Here is a 14,527-nt window from a genome sequence, read left to right as displayed (position 1 = left end):
CACGTGCGCCTCTTCATTAGGTACACCTGTTCAATTGCTTGTACAAACAAATGACTAATCAGCTATTTGATTAGCTATTTGAGTCAGCTGGTCTGTATTGTTAGGTCTGGTGTGTCTCATTTTCCTCTTGACAAGATTCTCTATGGGTTTAAGTCAGGCAAGTTGACTGGTCATCAAGCACAGTAATTTGCTCAGCAAATAAGCTAGTAGTAGTTTTGGCACTGTGGGCAGGTACCAGATGTTGCTGGAAAAGGAAATTGGCATAACCGTAAAGCTTGTCAGCAGGCATGAATTGCTCGTAAATCTCCTGGTAGACGGCTGCTTTGACTTTAGACTTGATAAAACACAGTTGATCAACACAAGCAGATGACATGGTACGCCAAAATGACATTTTGAATTTAATTTGGAAATCAAGCGGTCCCAGAGTCTGAAGGAAGAGTCGAGAGGCACAAAATCCAAGTTGCTTTAAGTCCATTGTCAAAAGTCGTTGAATATTTGAAACTTTACCATGATATTCTCATTGTTTTTGTATTGTAGATTTTATTTGACATGGACATGACAATTTCATTGGACGAACCTGATGCATTGTTTTAAGTGTATTAGCATTAAATGGTAGTTTGACACCTGTCCACAGTTTGAGATGCACGTGTGTGAATAGAAATAGGCCAACACAGAAATATGTACTGAAACCAACTAAGAATATCTTAACCTGCCTGCAGCAGACGGCCCTAAACAGGAATCTGTTTGTGTAACGTATCCCTCTGTGCAACGTGTTGAAATGTCACTGACTATGTAAATGATGTCCCTCCACCACAGTGAGGAATTTTGCAATGCTGGTTCTGTTTCTCTGGGCTCCTATTTTCACAGGGCCTGTTAACGAGGAATAAGAATCATATTCTTATAACATATTCATTTATTGGCAAAACCGAAAAAGAACAATTGCTTCAAATATACAGAAGAGAAAACAGCAGATACAAAGATGTAACCTTTCATATTTACAGAACCATCACAATGACTTAATTTACACAGCAGTTTAAAACTGTACGTAACCTTCACTTAATGCAATCGACCCTCATTATATAAGAATGTGCCAAGTTTCTCCTAGCGTAAAGCAGCTACATGATAACCCTGTATCCAATCTTGTTTTTTATATGAGTTGACTCTCGTCAAAGTATCACAGCCAGAATTCAGTCTCATGCAAATACATGAAATTGAGAATAACAACGTTATTGTAGGTTATTTTCTTTACAAAGCTCTGTGGATTCAAATATTATTGAAAGTGTACATGCAGTGCAGTGGGGCCGTTGCATTACTGCTGGAGGATTTAACTTAGGCAACAAGTGCAACTTAGAGGAGTGTCTCGGGCATATTGCAGGAAACATTAGTTTGATAAATAATCATAAGTAAATAGACGCTGGCCACACATCATATCCTCACACCAGGCACTTGTATAACTAACCACATCTAATTTACTGCACTCTGAGACTGCTAGTCACATAAATTAAACATGTATGAAAGCAACGTTTTTAACACAAGACAGACAAATAATTGTGCAATAAATGTTTGAAAGATAGAAATAAAACCTGCATGACTTAATGCGATAGAAAAAGACAATAGTTATCAGGATGACTAAAAAGAAGAAAACAGTAGTTAACTGGAAAAGATGAGAAACTTTCAATAACCGTGTTATTTTAAGAGAATGTGCTCCATCTCAGATGCAAGCAACATTAAAAAATTAACTCTTCTCTTAATCTACAGTGTCGATAATGCTATACAACATTTACATAATTTAATATTTTTTTTGTCTTGCTCCTGCATCGCCAAATTATACTGATGTATTCATCAGAATCTAATTTAAAAAATATCTTGAGATATTTACTATCAAACTATAATTATTTCTGTAACCTTCAGAAGCACACTTTTTCATTTGTTACATAGGTTCAAAAGTTATTTAGTAGAAAAAACTTCCCAAATGATTATAAACACGACTTGAGTAGGACTACAGTAATTTTTACAGTCTTATCACATTGATCATTAGGTCACATCTAGGAAAAATGTTTAACTACGAACTCCAAGATTTCAAAGGACCTTGTGCTTTAGACATTCATTTTTGAACAAATCCAGTCTTGATACAGACACACTTCAACGCCCTACATTGACGTGTGATGTGTTTCACGCAATCACATCCCCATTTATTGAACATAGGAACATAAGAGATATTGTGCCAATAGAACTGTTTAACCCACATCATATTGAATTTAAACATGTTATTGCTAATGCAAATGGAATTTTTCCACTTGCGTCTTATTACTTCAAACCATGGATCTCAATGCCATGAAGTATCAAAAGTCTTGTATTCTGCATACCAACTGCAACAGGAGATTTCAAAACCCAGGGCCCACAAAGGAGGAGGAGGTTTAAAAGATAAAATTTACATACTCTTGGCCATCCCAGACTGACAAATACTTACTGAAAATAGGGATTGAACTCATGTGTGTGGTAGAGTTATTAACAAGCATATCCACTGCAACCCTTTCCAACACCTACCAAATTGATAGCACATCAAAAATAGCATATGAAAAAGACTGGTTTATGTACAAGTGCATGAGAAAAAGGGACAGAGAACTGGATTGAGAAGTATTTCCAGGAACATTCCCAGGTGACGGGAGAGGACCCGTGATGCAAAATGGAGGCGCTATTTTACAACTAGTTTTGCTTCAAAACCCATTGCTCTGGCTGTCAGCCTCTCAAATTGCTGCATCAGCTCATCGCTCCCTACAATAAATAATTTGGAGATTCACTCTCAATCAATAGAATTGATAACTCAAGCGCAACACTACAAGACCTCCTTCGTAGTTCTCCTCAACTGTGACAGTACCAGGAAGCCTCCGTACATTGGTTGTACTTCATAGATGACACCAGAGTGACACAGCCTCTTTGTCTAGTAGCTGAGGTCAAAGTTGGTACCAGGAGGCGAAAGGAAGAAGTAGCTGGAGACAAAAGAGCGGCAGCGACGCCGGTCGGCCACGGAGTGGACTGGAAACCTGTATGTCAGTTGCATGACAGGTTGTACCTGCTATTCAAGCAGGTCCTGAGCAAAGACGAGAAAATAAGATAGCAATGAAGTCAACACCCACACAGCTAAGCACACAAGCAACCATTATGTATGTGTTTACACACAAGCCTAGTTCTAGATAAAGGACTGCTGTATTTAAACATTGTTTCACTTAAAAATACATTTGAGAAACAGCAGGTGGACAACACATTTGGACAGCAAAAAGGGGCAAAGCTTCCCTCCCAGGATTTATTATTACCACTGATTATCCTGGAAGATGATTTGTTCTTAGAATATATGCTGGCTGATAAGTAACAGGAAACTGCAGTACAGAAACAAGAATTAGTTTGAAGTAATTTAGAAAGTGTCATTACATAGTTAACTGACTAGAGTACTGCAATCACAATGAATTATTATTTAGAAAATTATATCGGTTTATTGTTGTGGGCTATATTATATTATGTTGGTCTGTGCCCTTCCACACCATTGCTACTTGTACAAGAGACATTCAGCTGTCAAAGCAGGCGGAGGGCCAGTACAGTATGTGTGCACAGTTGATACATGATGCCCATGAGATGCAAAACAATTCTTTCTACACCAGTTAACACAAGCCATTCCCATGTGTACTAGGAGAAAAGAAAGAGAAAAGGTATCCACGTACCTCATCTGAGTCGTCATGAAACTCAATCTTGCCATTTGGAGTGTGGTTGGTATCCAGCGGCTCGTCCACTCCCTCAGCAGCATTGTCCTCCACATGCTGCTGCAACACTGAGTACCTGTGAACCAAGAACCTGTGGGGCACATTCCAAATCCTGTCAGGATGCTTCAAATCATCAGGAAAATGTAGATAAAACACATTTTCTATCGTGGACTTGTTCGCCTGTAGACAGGTTCTTGGTCATTAACCAGACTATACACCTGTGAAAAGATGGACTAACCTGCCACCACAGACATATTTCTTAATGAAGACAACCCCTGCTGCGATGCTCAGCAGCATGACAAAGAGGACTGTTATCACAATTGGTATAGACTTGGAGGAGTGACCTTCTATCTGTAAAAGAATAAATAACAGCAGATATAATGTAAGTGAACAAACCCGCAATATTAAATCTATATTTATAAACATATTTTCCAGGAGTCTTAGTAGGCAGAGCTACTGACCTGAAGTTCTGGGCCCACCAGGTCGCTCACACATCTCTTACTGAGGTCGATCTCTTTACGATCTGGCATCGTTCCTCTCTCACATTTATCTCCAGGGATTTTCCTATAGCTGTAGACCGAAAACACATGGGTCATTTCATGAACACTCACTCAATCAAATGTATGATAGCACAGCAGGCAAAAGTGTATAAGTAATATTAAAACTAGTTTTGGCTTAGACAACGGTGCATAGATATAACACGTGTACTGTTATTTCATTCCTAATCAGAGTTAAGTGCAATTCTAAGACTGAATACAACAACCTATCCTGTCTACTGCAGGATAGACAGGATAACTGGATTAACTGGATGTCCATAACGTCCGGTAACAGTCGGTATCTGTTCACTGAGGCTTTTTACCAAAACCTTCCTTTGCATTTTTGGTCACCCTTAATTTTTCCTCTTTAAAAAGGTGCCACTCACTCTCACCCTCAACAGCTTTCTCTCACTGATCACTGCATGACAATTACTTCGTCATTCTCATCTGTTGTCTCCTCCGACTCTCACATACAGTATACTGAAGGCAATCCTCTGTCACTGTCTCTACTCTAACATATGGCAGATGAAATGGCTTTTACCCTTTTATTTACATGATGTAAAAATCAAGCAGATCACACATTCACAGGCAAGAAAAACAAGTCTTGTGTCATTGATGATCAACAAAGTGAATCATCACATGCACTGCCTAGCCCCTACATCAAGTCAAAAAGAAATTGCCTGTTAATGGGACCATATGATTATTTCTTATTTATTGATGTTGAATAATAAACCTACTTATAAAGCAACAGCAGTGACAGAGAGATGTGCTGCAGCCGGTGCCTTACCCACTAGTCTGCAGTTGCTCCTCTCTGCCGTGCAGACAGAACTCCAGCACTTTGCCCATCAGGTCCGGCTGCTCTACACACAACGAGCTGTTCTCTTTACGATAGTATCCAAAATCACTGTAAAGAGTCAAAGGCAGATTCTGGGATGGTAAGCGAGGATGGATGAAGACACCTCAGTTTACCTTTCATGAATCCAAACTATTTAATCTATAAAAATACATTTTGCTTTATATTTGTGATGCTTAATTTCCAGTTTCATTACAAAGTTGCCGTTTGAAGGATATCTGAAATTAATTGCACTACTTCCTGTAAGTAGAAAGCTTATAACTGCAGAAACGGTGTACTATGAAAATGAGTATAGGTGTATTCTTATAGAACTAGTGCATAGTGAGGATTTGGGACAGGGCCAATGTCTTACCACAGGAAGTCATCCAAGGTGCACTCACACGGGGTTGGCTGGGTGTTGACCTGGTAATCTCGTCCATTCCAGCAAACGGCGTCTTTCCTGAGACGCAGGAACTTCTCTTTGTATCCAAGCATGCAACCATCATTGGGGTCACTGATGTCATCAGAGTGGGCCAACCACTGCACATAGTCCTTGTCACCACCTACAATCAGCCATATTTTGGACTTTGTTTACATATAATCTCAAACAAATCACAAACATTGAAAAGAAAAACTATCATCTGTTTTGTTGTCTCATACATAATAACATGCCACTCACAGTCTCTGGTGAGAAGCTCCCTGAAGTCAATTGTGAAGGAGATCCAGTACTGGCTGAGGAAAGCGTCTCTAAAGCCCCAGACACTGACATTCATGGAGCGGGCTCCCGGCTCTGATGCCAGCCCAGTAAAGTAGATTGGGTCTTCGGTAAAGTTGTAAACACCCCAGCACTGTCCTTCATCAGTAGAAAATCTGCAGAGACATCCAAGAATGTACAATTATTGGAAAAACCACAAGAAACTTCACAGTATAACAATAGCATATGAGAGGGAGTTGTATTGAATGACAGTTAGCACTGCTGTGATGTCTATTAGGTAAAAGGCTGACCTCAAGTGGGTTATTGCTTTTATACATTTAACTTATTTACTTAACATTTTGTAATAAGAGAGTTAAGGCAAAATGATTAGTCTACTTACACCAGGCCTAATTGGAACCTTGAATTGTGCTTAAGGAAAAAAAAAAAATCCTATTCAATTTAGCTGCTTGAGTCTCTTGGTATTGTGTCTGCTGTGAAAAAGCCTTCTCCAAGCATCAGTAACTATGGTACCAACCCAAACTCCACTGTGTCCTCTAACTGTAGCTCACTTGATACTGTTGATAGGTTGATTGTGGTTTTGCTCCACAGCAACAAGCAGCCCTCCAGAGTCCAGAATAGCGTAGTGATGGGGCCCATCGAGGGCCTTTATCCAGGTGTAACCCCCATCATCAGACACATACACATCAGGCTTCATCACGGAGATGGCGTCACCAACACTCCCTGATGAGAAGCACAGAAATGGTCATCTGAGAAAATAAATCTAATTTATCAACTTTAACCAACTTAAAACCTTGTTAAAAAACTGTGGTATGAAAGCTCTGAACTGAGAATTACCATGTGCAATGATGAGACCCACAGCGTTTGGTTCGGTCAGAGGAAGCATAGGGACGTTCAGCTTCATTGAAGTACTGTATGCTGCGTGGATGTGGAGGCTGCACTATACACACACACACAAGCAGCATGTATTATCTGATAGTGCCAACAGTGGGAACGTCAAAAGAACAAGTACTGTTTGGCCTTCTTTGGCACCTCCACCCAAAAGTTATGTTATCAAAACATATGTAATGAAATACAAGCTGAGCCTATAACATACAAAGGTACAAATTTGTAATAAGATAAATAAACTTCCACACCACTCTCCTCTCCTTACCTTGTCTGGGTCTTTGGCTGTCGCGTCACACTTGGTGTTGGCAGGTTTCCGCAGGGGAACCCATTCTCCGCCCTGATCAAAGGACACCACAGACTGTACGGAGTTGTCTGGAACAACAAGACAGAGACCAAACATTTATAGGTAGTCTGACGCATTTCGCAGATACTCTTATCCAAATACAATGTATGCAAATAGAGCTTCAATTCAGTTAGCCCCAAGAATACAAGTAAGCAAGACTGAGCAACGCAAGGTACAGACCCATACTGCCCTGCAACAAGCATGTAATCCCAGAATGTTCATGTAAAAAAAAGGAGATTCAAATATAAAGAAGAAGACAGAGGTGAAAGCTGGGCAGCAGACATGAGGGAGTTATGATTGAGCGGGTAATGCGAGGTATTTCTGGTGTGTGAGCTAGCACAGACAGACATCATATCTAACACTGAACAGCTAATTAAATATTGACTTAACGCCCCATCCTCTGGTATGTAATGGAAAAGTCATTCATGTCTGTCTATTCCTGAGCTCAACCTGAGTTCAGGCATGTTTTGCTATTACTCCTTTATCTAAGCGCAGACAAATGAATACAGCTACCTTTTGCCAGAACACTGGTGACGAAAACTCCTCGCAGGGAGGTGACGTTAGTGAAGTCTGTATCGCCACCCGTGGTGGTATAAAGGTGCCGCTCCAACGACTCGGAGTACACAGTGCCACGGTCGTCTGATACATAAATAGTACCGAATCCTGTATCTGTGGATGCAGACAAAAAACACACCACTTGGTTCAGACATACATACAGCTGTGAATAAATGCACCTAAGAACTCATTTATTACATGACCAAAGGCACTAGTAATAGTATGTTATTCACTTTGTTTGTCTACACAGGTGAACACACTGCCTCCTACTCTTAAATATGATAACTGCTTTACTATACAATATTAGGAGTGAACAGTTGAGGTTTCTGTGTTGACTGACCTCCTGGCTCGTCAACGTGCATGAAGACCATTTCGTCGTTAGCTGCCAGGATGGAGTAGAACTGCTCGTGACCAACAGGGGGCAGCTGGGCCATGTTCCACGTCTCGCCCTGGTCCACTGACACGTGAATCATCCTCAGGGTGCCCTGCAGGGAGAAGGTTTGAAGAGTAATTACCTCATGTGAATAAACATCATTCAATTGATAAAGTAAGAAAGAAATATTTGTCATAAAAGCTTAAAATACCCAAATGAGCTAGCCACGGAGCACATTTAGCAAACAATAGTGTTGGACTGTATAATTATGGACATGAATGGAGCTGAACCTGAGGCCAAGATCTATTCCTCTTTAAAATACCAGACGGCCCCATATATACTCATAGGTGATACTACCTCAATGACTGATAGGAAGAATATACATTTAATAATAACAATACTACAAAATATTTTCCTCATATTGAAAAATAAAAACAAGCTAGAGGCACAGCCTGACATATCAACATACTGTGTGTCAAATTCAGTGAACTGAAGCCATTTCATTCAAACACAAGGTCGAGACGGACAGCATTTTGCTTTCGGGGATTATCACCAACTGTATATACTAACCTTGCCTGTCATTACAGAGGCAAAGAGGTATCGTCCACCCAGGCCGAAGGAGTAGATCTTACCGGCAACAGTCTTGATGTTTTTACCATAGTCTGTAGTTCTCTTCAGCTCCAGCATTCCCCGATCCACTGGAAAAAAGGGAAATAAAATAGGATAACTCAGAGATGAAAGTGCAACGTGATCATGCAAAGTGAGACTAAAAGTTACATGGAGTATTTAAATAATGTAAATAAGGAAACTAATACTTCTGTTCTATCTGGCCTGGATTATCTCTTATCTTGATACCATTTTGTCATTTCAATTTCAATTAATAAACAAATTAAAAATCAGTTAATCAATGGAAAACGGAGGTCTCAATAAAAACATTTATTACATTTTAATCATTTTTGCATTTTAAGGGTTTGCTTAAAGGCCTACTTCACCGGTTTGAATATGAAGGTGTATTGAATTCTGAGATCCTATGTAGTATAAATGTGCAGAAAAAAATTAAATCGGTTCATCCTAGCCTGAGAAAAGGCAGAAAGAGTGTTTTTTTAACCCTATATTTCTCTTTCTCGTGACATCACAGAAAGAGAAATATAGGGTTAAAAAAAACTTACTTTGTAAATATTACTGTGATGTCTTTTACTGTGACATCACAGTAATATTTACAAAGTACGTTTTTTTTTAACCCTATATTTCTCTTTCTGTGATGTCACGAGAAAGAGAAATATAGGGTTAAAAAAACACTCTTTCTGCCTTTTCTCAGGCTAGGATGAACCGATTTCAATAGCATATTTGCACATTTATACTAGGATCTCAGAATTCAATACACCTTCATATTCAAACCGGTGAAGTAGGCCTTTAAGTAAGGGATCACTTACTGCAGGATCCGTTGAGACTGGCTGTAAAGAAGATGGTATTTTGTCTTCCCCTAGAATTTGACATAAGCAGACACACATGGTCAAGGTTATTTGAGATGTATCGACAGGCTCTCTTGAAAGGGACGTGACAGTGGGTGCTTACATCTCAATAAATAACTAAATCTAGATGGGAAATCTTGGTGGTGAAATTAAAAATCACATGACATGGCTTATCAAATACAAGTAGCACACAGCCGTGCCCTTCCTAAATATGTACTTTCTTTTGTGAGTTGTGTCTTGAGTTGTGTCTCGCCCTGGTTGAAAATGACCTATTTTCCACAATCCTGTTTAGATAAGTGTCTTTGGGCTAGCAATAAAAGGTTATGTTAATGGGAGAATTTTGTACATTGATCTCTCTCAGACACACTAACCTTGAAAACACAGCCGTAAAACTGAAACTAAAAAGATAGTTAGAGCTGGCAAGATCACTTAAACCTACTAATGCTCACACTTACTAATGCTCACACATTAAGTGCCTCTAAAAACAACAAGAGTGCTGCGAGGGCTTGGTCACAACAGAGCAGGCCAAACAGTTACCGGGTGCCATGCACTTTAACTGCCTATTTTAGAAAGCATAACTTTGCAGAAGTCACACATGATTGTAGCTCAGAAAAGAGAAGGAACTGCACTGACTTGCATTATATTTAAACATTTGCAAGTTGGAGGAACTACAACTTAAGAAAAGGACAACTGGCTATCAAATACCATCTAACTAGTTGACATTTTTACTACATACCAGACCAAAAAGAATGGGGTTCTTCCTCTCTTTCCTAATCTCACTGGACAGAAATATTTCCCTGAGACTCAGACACTCAGGGGATATTGAATTACACTTCTGTTTGTTCACTGATCACCTGACGTCTCTTACCATTTCACCAAACACACCATGTCATGGAGCTTTTTCCAGGTGCTGCCCAGATCTTCAGACAACCACAGTTCATTCTGAGTTTAAGAGTAAGCAAAAAAGTGCAGGAAGAGTTAATCATGAACTCAATATTTGAATGGAAATAGCGCCACTGTTTACACAGGTCACACAGACCTTGGTATAATAAAGTTGCCCTAAAATATTTGAAGCCATGTTGATAAGGGTGCAAACAAATAAAATTATATTGTCCAATAAAACTTAGGGCGACACCCACATTCAGAACTGGAGTTGTCACATTCATGTAGACAGCTGACTTACATCCAAACTGGTTATCTTCCAAACTAAATAAAGCTCTTGAACATTCACCACTTACGCTATTGCTGAGGACGAGCAGTGCGTCGGAATCGGCAGGGTTGTATGTGATCTGCATCAGGGGGATGAAGGGCAAGTCATGATGGCTGAACGTCTTTCCAAAGTCATCTGAGACAAAGATCCGAGACCCCTGACCTCCGGACACTTCTCCTGTCAGGATCACCTACAGGGCAGATTTCAAAATGCAGAATGATGAAAACGTAAAAAATGCTAAGATGTTTAAGTTTCTTAATAGCAGCCGGCACACATTAAAGATGCCCGCTATTTGTAAAACCAAAGAACACTACATGAATTTAATGACCTACTTTCCCAGAGTTCTCGGAGCCGATAGCGATGCCAAACTCTGATCTGATAAAGGTGTTGTTGATGAGGTCGGTAACATCCTCAAATGACTTCCCGTAGTCCTCACTGGCAGACAAACAGTTGCAGGTGAATTTAACCAAACTCAAATACAAAACAGTGTTACCCTTTCTAACAGGTGAAATCATAAGACTTACCTTCGATAGAGTTTGGACTGCCCGAGTCTTAACATGAAGAAGGGCACCTGAAAAGTTGTCAAAGCCAGGATGACCTGCCATGAAAAAAAAAAACGGTTCAGTTTAAGGAAAGTGGAGCATAGATCATTTATTAATGTTGCATAGAGTATTCTTCTACGTTCTCTTAAGGCAGACTACCTGGTCATTTTCATACATTTCTATGATTAATCCAGCAATGTCCCAGAAGAACAATGCTGCACAAGAGACATGAAGTGTATGACACTCACCCCTGAGGCATCTCCAACCCAGGCCAGCGACACTGATCCACTGAGGTCATTGAACGTGTACTAAGGGGGGGGGGGGGGGGGGGGGGGGGGCAAAAACATGTTAATACCATTTATGTTAAATACATTAAGAAAATAAACATATTTAACATCACAGTTCGTCTAAACAGCTGTGAATGATTCTACATTATGAGAGGAACAGCCTTTGAGCCTCCAGACTGTGTACATTGAAGAACTGTTTAGGGCCCCTCTGTTTCAGCAGCTCATGCTGTAAGCAGCTCTACTGCCACTTGGACCTGCAGTAGTAAGTAACCTCATTGCTGAGCCTCTAGGAATTCTGTCGTCTTTTGTGATTACCAGGGCCAAATATACAAATACTGCAATGCAAAGTGGATCACATGGCAATGAGGAGCTAGGCAAATAAGCATCACAGGGCTCTGCAACAGAGGTCAGTGTCCTGTCTGTTTTTAACAGTAGTGTCATAGTTGTGCAACACCACTGTGTTTTGCATAGTTGCGTGGATGTTTTATAAGCCGCATTAAGATGGGTGCTTTGGCTCTCTGGGTTAGTTCCAAGCTAAAACTGTTAAATCCATTACACATCTGGTGAGATGAAATGTTAGCCTATACTCTCCAATCCAGGATTTAAGTGCAAGTAAAAACAAAACACTGTAGTGTCTGACTCCTAACATCCTGCCAACTGCTTTGACTGCCCTGCTAACACAGCTTTTAATTACTAAATAACTACCACACAGCCGGTCACATGGATTCCCCTGGGCCAATTTCCTGTCAACTTTCAGGCATATCCTCAAATACAGAATGCAGCTGCAGCCTTGGCAAATAATAAGATAAGATATAGCCATGAGTGGAGCATTGAGAAGTAAACCGGTCTGACAGTACTTCAGTGGAGCCTACGTAGATCTTAAAAGAAAAAATAGGCGTTGTTTCTGTGTCACTACACTGTATTTCACTGCACCAAATATAAAAAGAAGCAAATCCTGGCAGTCCAGTTGATGCTAATGCTTTATGCTTTTAACTGCATGTTTTAGTTTGAGAAAAGGAAAAGTAAGGCTACAGTGCAGTGTATCCTCCTGTAACTGCAACCCTGGGCTCCGGGGCTGACAGGTGAATGGAAAACAGCCCATCAGCAGCTAGGATTTTTGACTACACTGAATAGCTGATAAGGCCTGTGTTGGTGCACCTGGTTAGCACCTGCGCATCATCTTCTCTGGGCTCATTTAATTGCCAGACGTGCGAAGAGTAACAGGACCTACAGTTGGTAACTTACACGGTGGGTGTTGTCTGCTAACTTGGTGTCGTATCCTTGAAGAGTCGTGCAGGAGTCGCCCTGCTCGGTGCTCCTCCGTCTTATCCTGTGACTGGGTGCAGCAGCCAACCATGCAGGCAGGGACCTCTTTACGATTTTTGCCGCTTTCACATGAACGAATGATGTCTTCACAAAAGCCGACTGCCCGGGAGCCTCGTCTCCCAGCTGGAAATCTAAGCCGGCTGTGAAAGTGGAAACAGATAACAGCAGGATACAGGGCAGCAAAAGTCCCATCCTCGTCGCTCGTGTCACCGTCAGTCAGATATTTAAAACAAAGAGACGAGGGAGTAGAAACACAGCTCAAAACGAGTCTTTGTTTATCCCTGGCGTGTCTAGATGTTGAAGGTCGCTACAGCTCTGCCGCGGATGACATCAACAAAACAGTAGTCCTGACAGCGACTTTGAAAACACGGAGCGCCCTCAAAGCTCCGACTATTTCCCCGCGTAGTAGCCTAGCGGGAAAACTATCAAAATACGGGAGGGGGGACGCAATGTTTAAAAATTAACCGTAGTATTTATTCCTACTGCGACTCCTGAGCCAATATGATACACAGTAACGACCAGGCAAATTGTGTCTACGGGTAGTGGGTGTAGGCTATCGCTCTGTGCATAGAGCAGCCGCTGTGATTGGCTGCGTTTCTGTCCTGCTCCACCTATCCGCTGTTTTGATTGGTGGACAGGCGGCCTCGCGCAGAGGAGCTGCATAATTAGATGTCAAACCCTTTCTAGATAGGTTGAGCAATAGCCTACTGTCGTGTTACTCCGTCCAACCATAACTTCACTTAAAGACGATACTGTGAATTTTTCTTAGCCAAAGTTGGCTTAATTATTAGGCTACACTAAAATAATGAGTAATAAATGCAAAATTTAGAAAAATAGCGACGGTAAAAATAGTAATCAATATAGATTTAATCTAAAATTGAGATTATAGCCATGTTGGGGCCAAATGGGCCACAACGGGGCCAGATAGGGCCGCAGGGAGGTGAGCTTTAGCTTAGTTGATTTTATGCAAGCACACGATTCACAGACGAAACTATTAGGCCTATGTGGAAACCTTTCACATGACACCTGAAAACCCACAATGAGGCATGTAATTCAGAGGAGGTGTGTTTTCACTAACCCTTTTCAATGAGTGTGATGACTTTACGTTTCATTTCAGGTAACATGACATTCAGTAATTTCTTCACACTGAAGTAATCGAGTATTCTCTCCACCTGGTTTCAGTAGGCTGAAATCCTGCATGTATAGATTGTATGACATGCTCTGGTTGCGTTAATATGTATTAACAATTGAGTAAAAATATTTATAAATGCAATAACATTCAAATGTGGCTATGGGCCCCTTGTGAAATGGCAGTTATTTGGGAAGAAATCCCTTAGCACACAGACATTAATACTGTTTTATTGAATGCATCTAATATGCTCTCCACTGTCAGTTTTCCATCTAAACAATTTTATGATATCTGAGGGGTGAGCTTATGATTATGCTCACCATCAGTCTAGTAGGAACAGGGCTTTATAAGAAAAACAAACTATCATGTGATCTTAACTTCTGTAGATTAATTAAGAATAAATGTTTCTGTATAACCTGCTGCACTGATAGATTATATTTTTCAATTTTGCTGGTTGCAATGAGTCATGTTGTGCTGTTGATCAAATTTGTGCATGTGATGTAACATTAGGCGAAAGCAAACCCATGACTACTGGTCATGTGTTGCAGGGGGAAAAAATGCCCAAGC

The 14,527-nt window shown here is 40.6% G+C and overlaps 1 protein-coding gene across 1 annotated transcript; it reads right to left on the bottom strand.

Annotated features, from left to right (window-relative positions):
- Positions 1 to 849: 849 nt before the first annotated feature.
- sort1b (sortilin 1b) lies at positions 850 to 13,343 on the bottom strand. The gene is made up of 20 exons (XM_080031354.1): positions 12,751 to 13,343; positions 11,467 to 11,526; positions 11,201 to 11,274; positions 11,009 to 11,111; positions 10,705 to 10,866; positions 10,335 to 10,408; positions 9,428 to 9,477; positions 8,565 to 8,692; positions 7,962 to 8,106; positions 7,580 to 7,735; positions 6,989 to 7,095; positions 6,673 to 6,775; positions 6,387 to 6,558; positions 5,803 to 5,993; positions 5,497 to 5,686; positions 5,079 to 5,195; positions 4,217 to 4,325; positions 3,994 to 4,106; positions 3,717 to 3,846; positions 850 to 3,091 (listed from the first exon to the last, which is right to left on the bottom strand). The coding sequence occupies exons 1-20, from the start codon at positions 13,021 to 13,023 to the stop codon at positions 3,077 to 3,079; spliced, it is 2,472 nt and encodes an 823-aa protein (XP_079887480.1). The 5' UTR covers positions 13,024 to 13,343; the 3' UTR covers positions 850 to 3,076.
- Positions 13,344 to 14,527: the final 1,184 nt, after the last annotated feature.

Source organism: Ammodytes marinus, assembly GCF_949987685.1.
Source record: "Ammodytes marinus genome assembly, chromosome: 7".
Taxonomy (NCBI): Eukaryota; Metazoa; Chordata; class Actinopteri; order Uranoscopiformes; family Ammodytidae; genus Ammodytes; species Ammodytes marinus.
The sequence above is the reverse complement of the archived record's forward strand: the minus strand, read 5'-3'. Positions and strand labels throughout refer to the sequence as shown.

Excerpts from the sequence above, each read along its gene's own strand:
- sort1b (XM_080031354.1), bottom strand. The coding sequence starts at position 13,023 with ATGGGACTTTTGCTGCCCTGTATCCTGCTGTTATCTGTTTCCACTTTC. Across the intron at positions 11,275-11,466 it reads GGGTTGGAGATGCCTCAGGG|GTCATCCTGGCTTTGACAAC; the intron begins GTGAGTGTCATA and ends TTTTCATGGCAG. Across the intron at positions 7,096-7,579 it reads CACCAGTGTTCTGGCAAAAG|ACAACTCCGTACAGTCTGTG; the intron begins GTAGCTGTATTC and ends TTGTTGTTCCAG.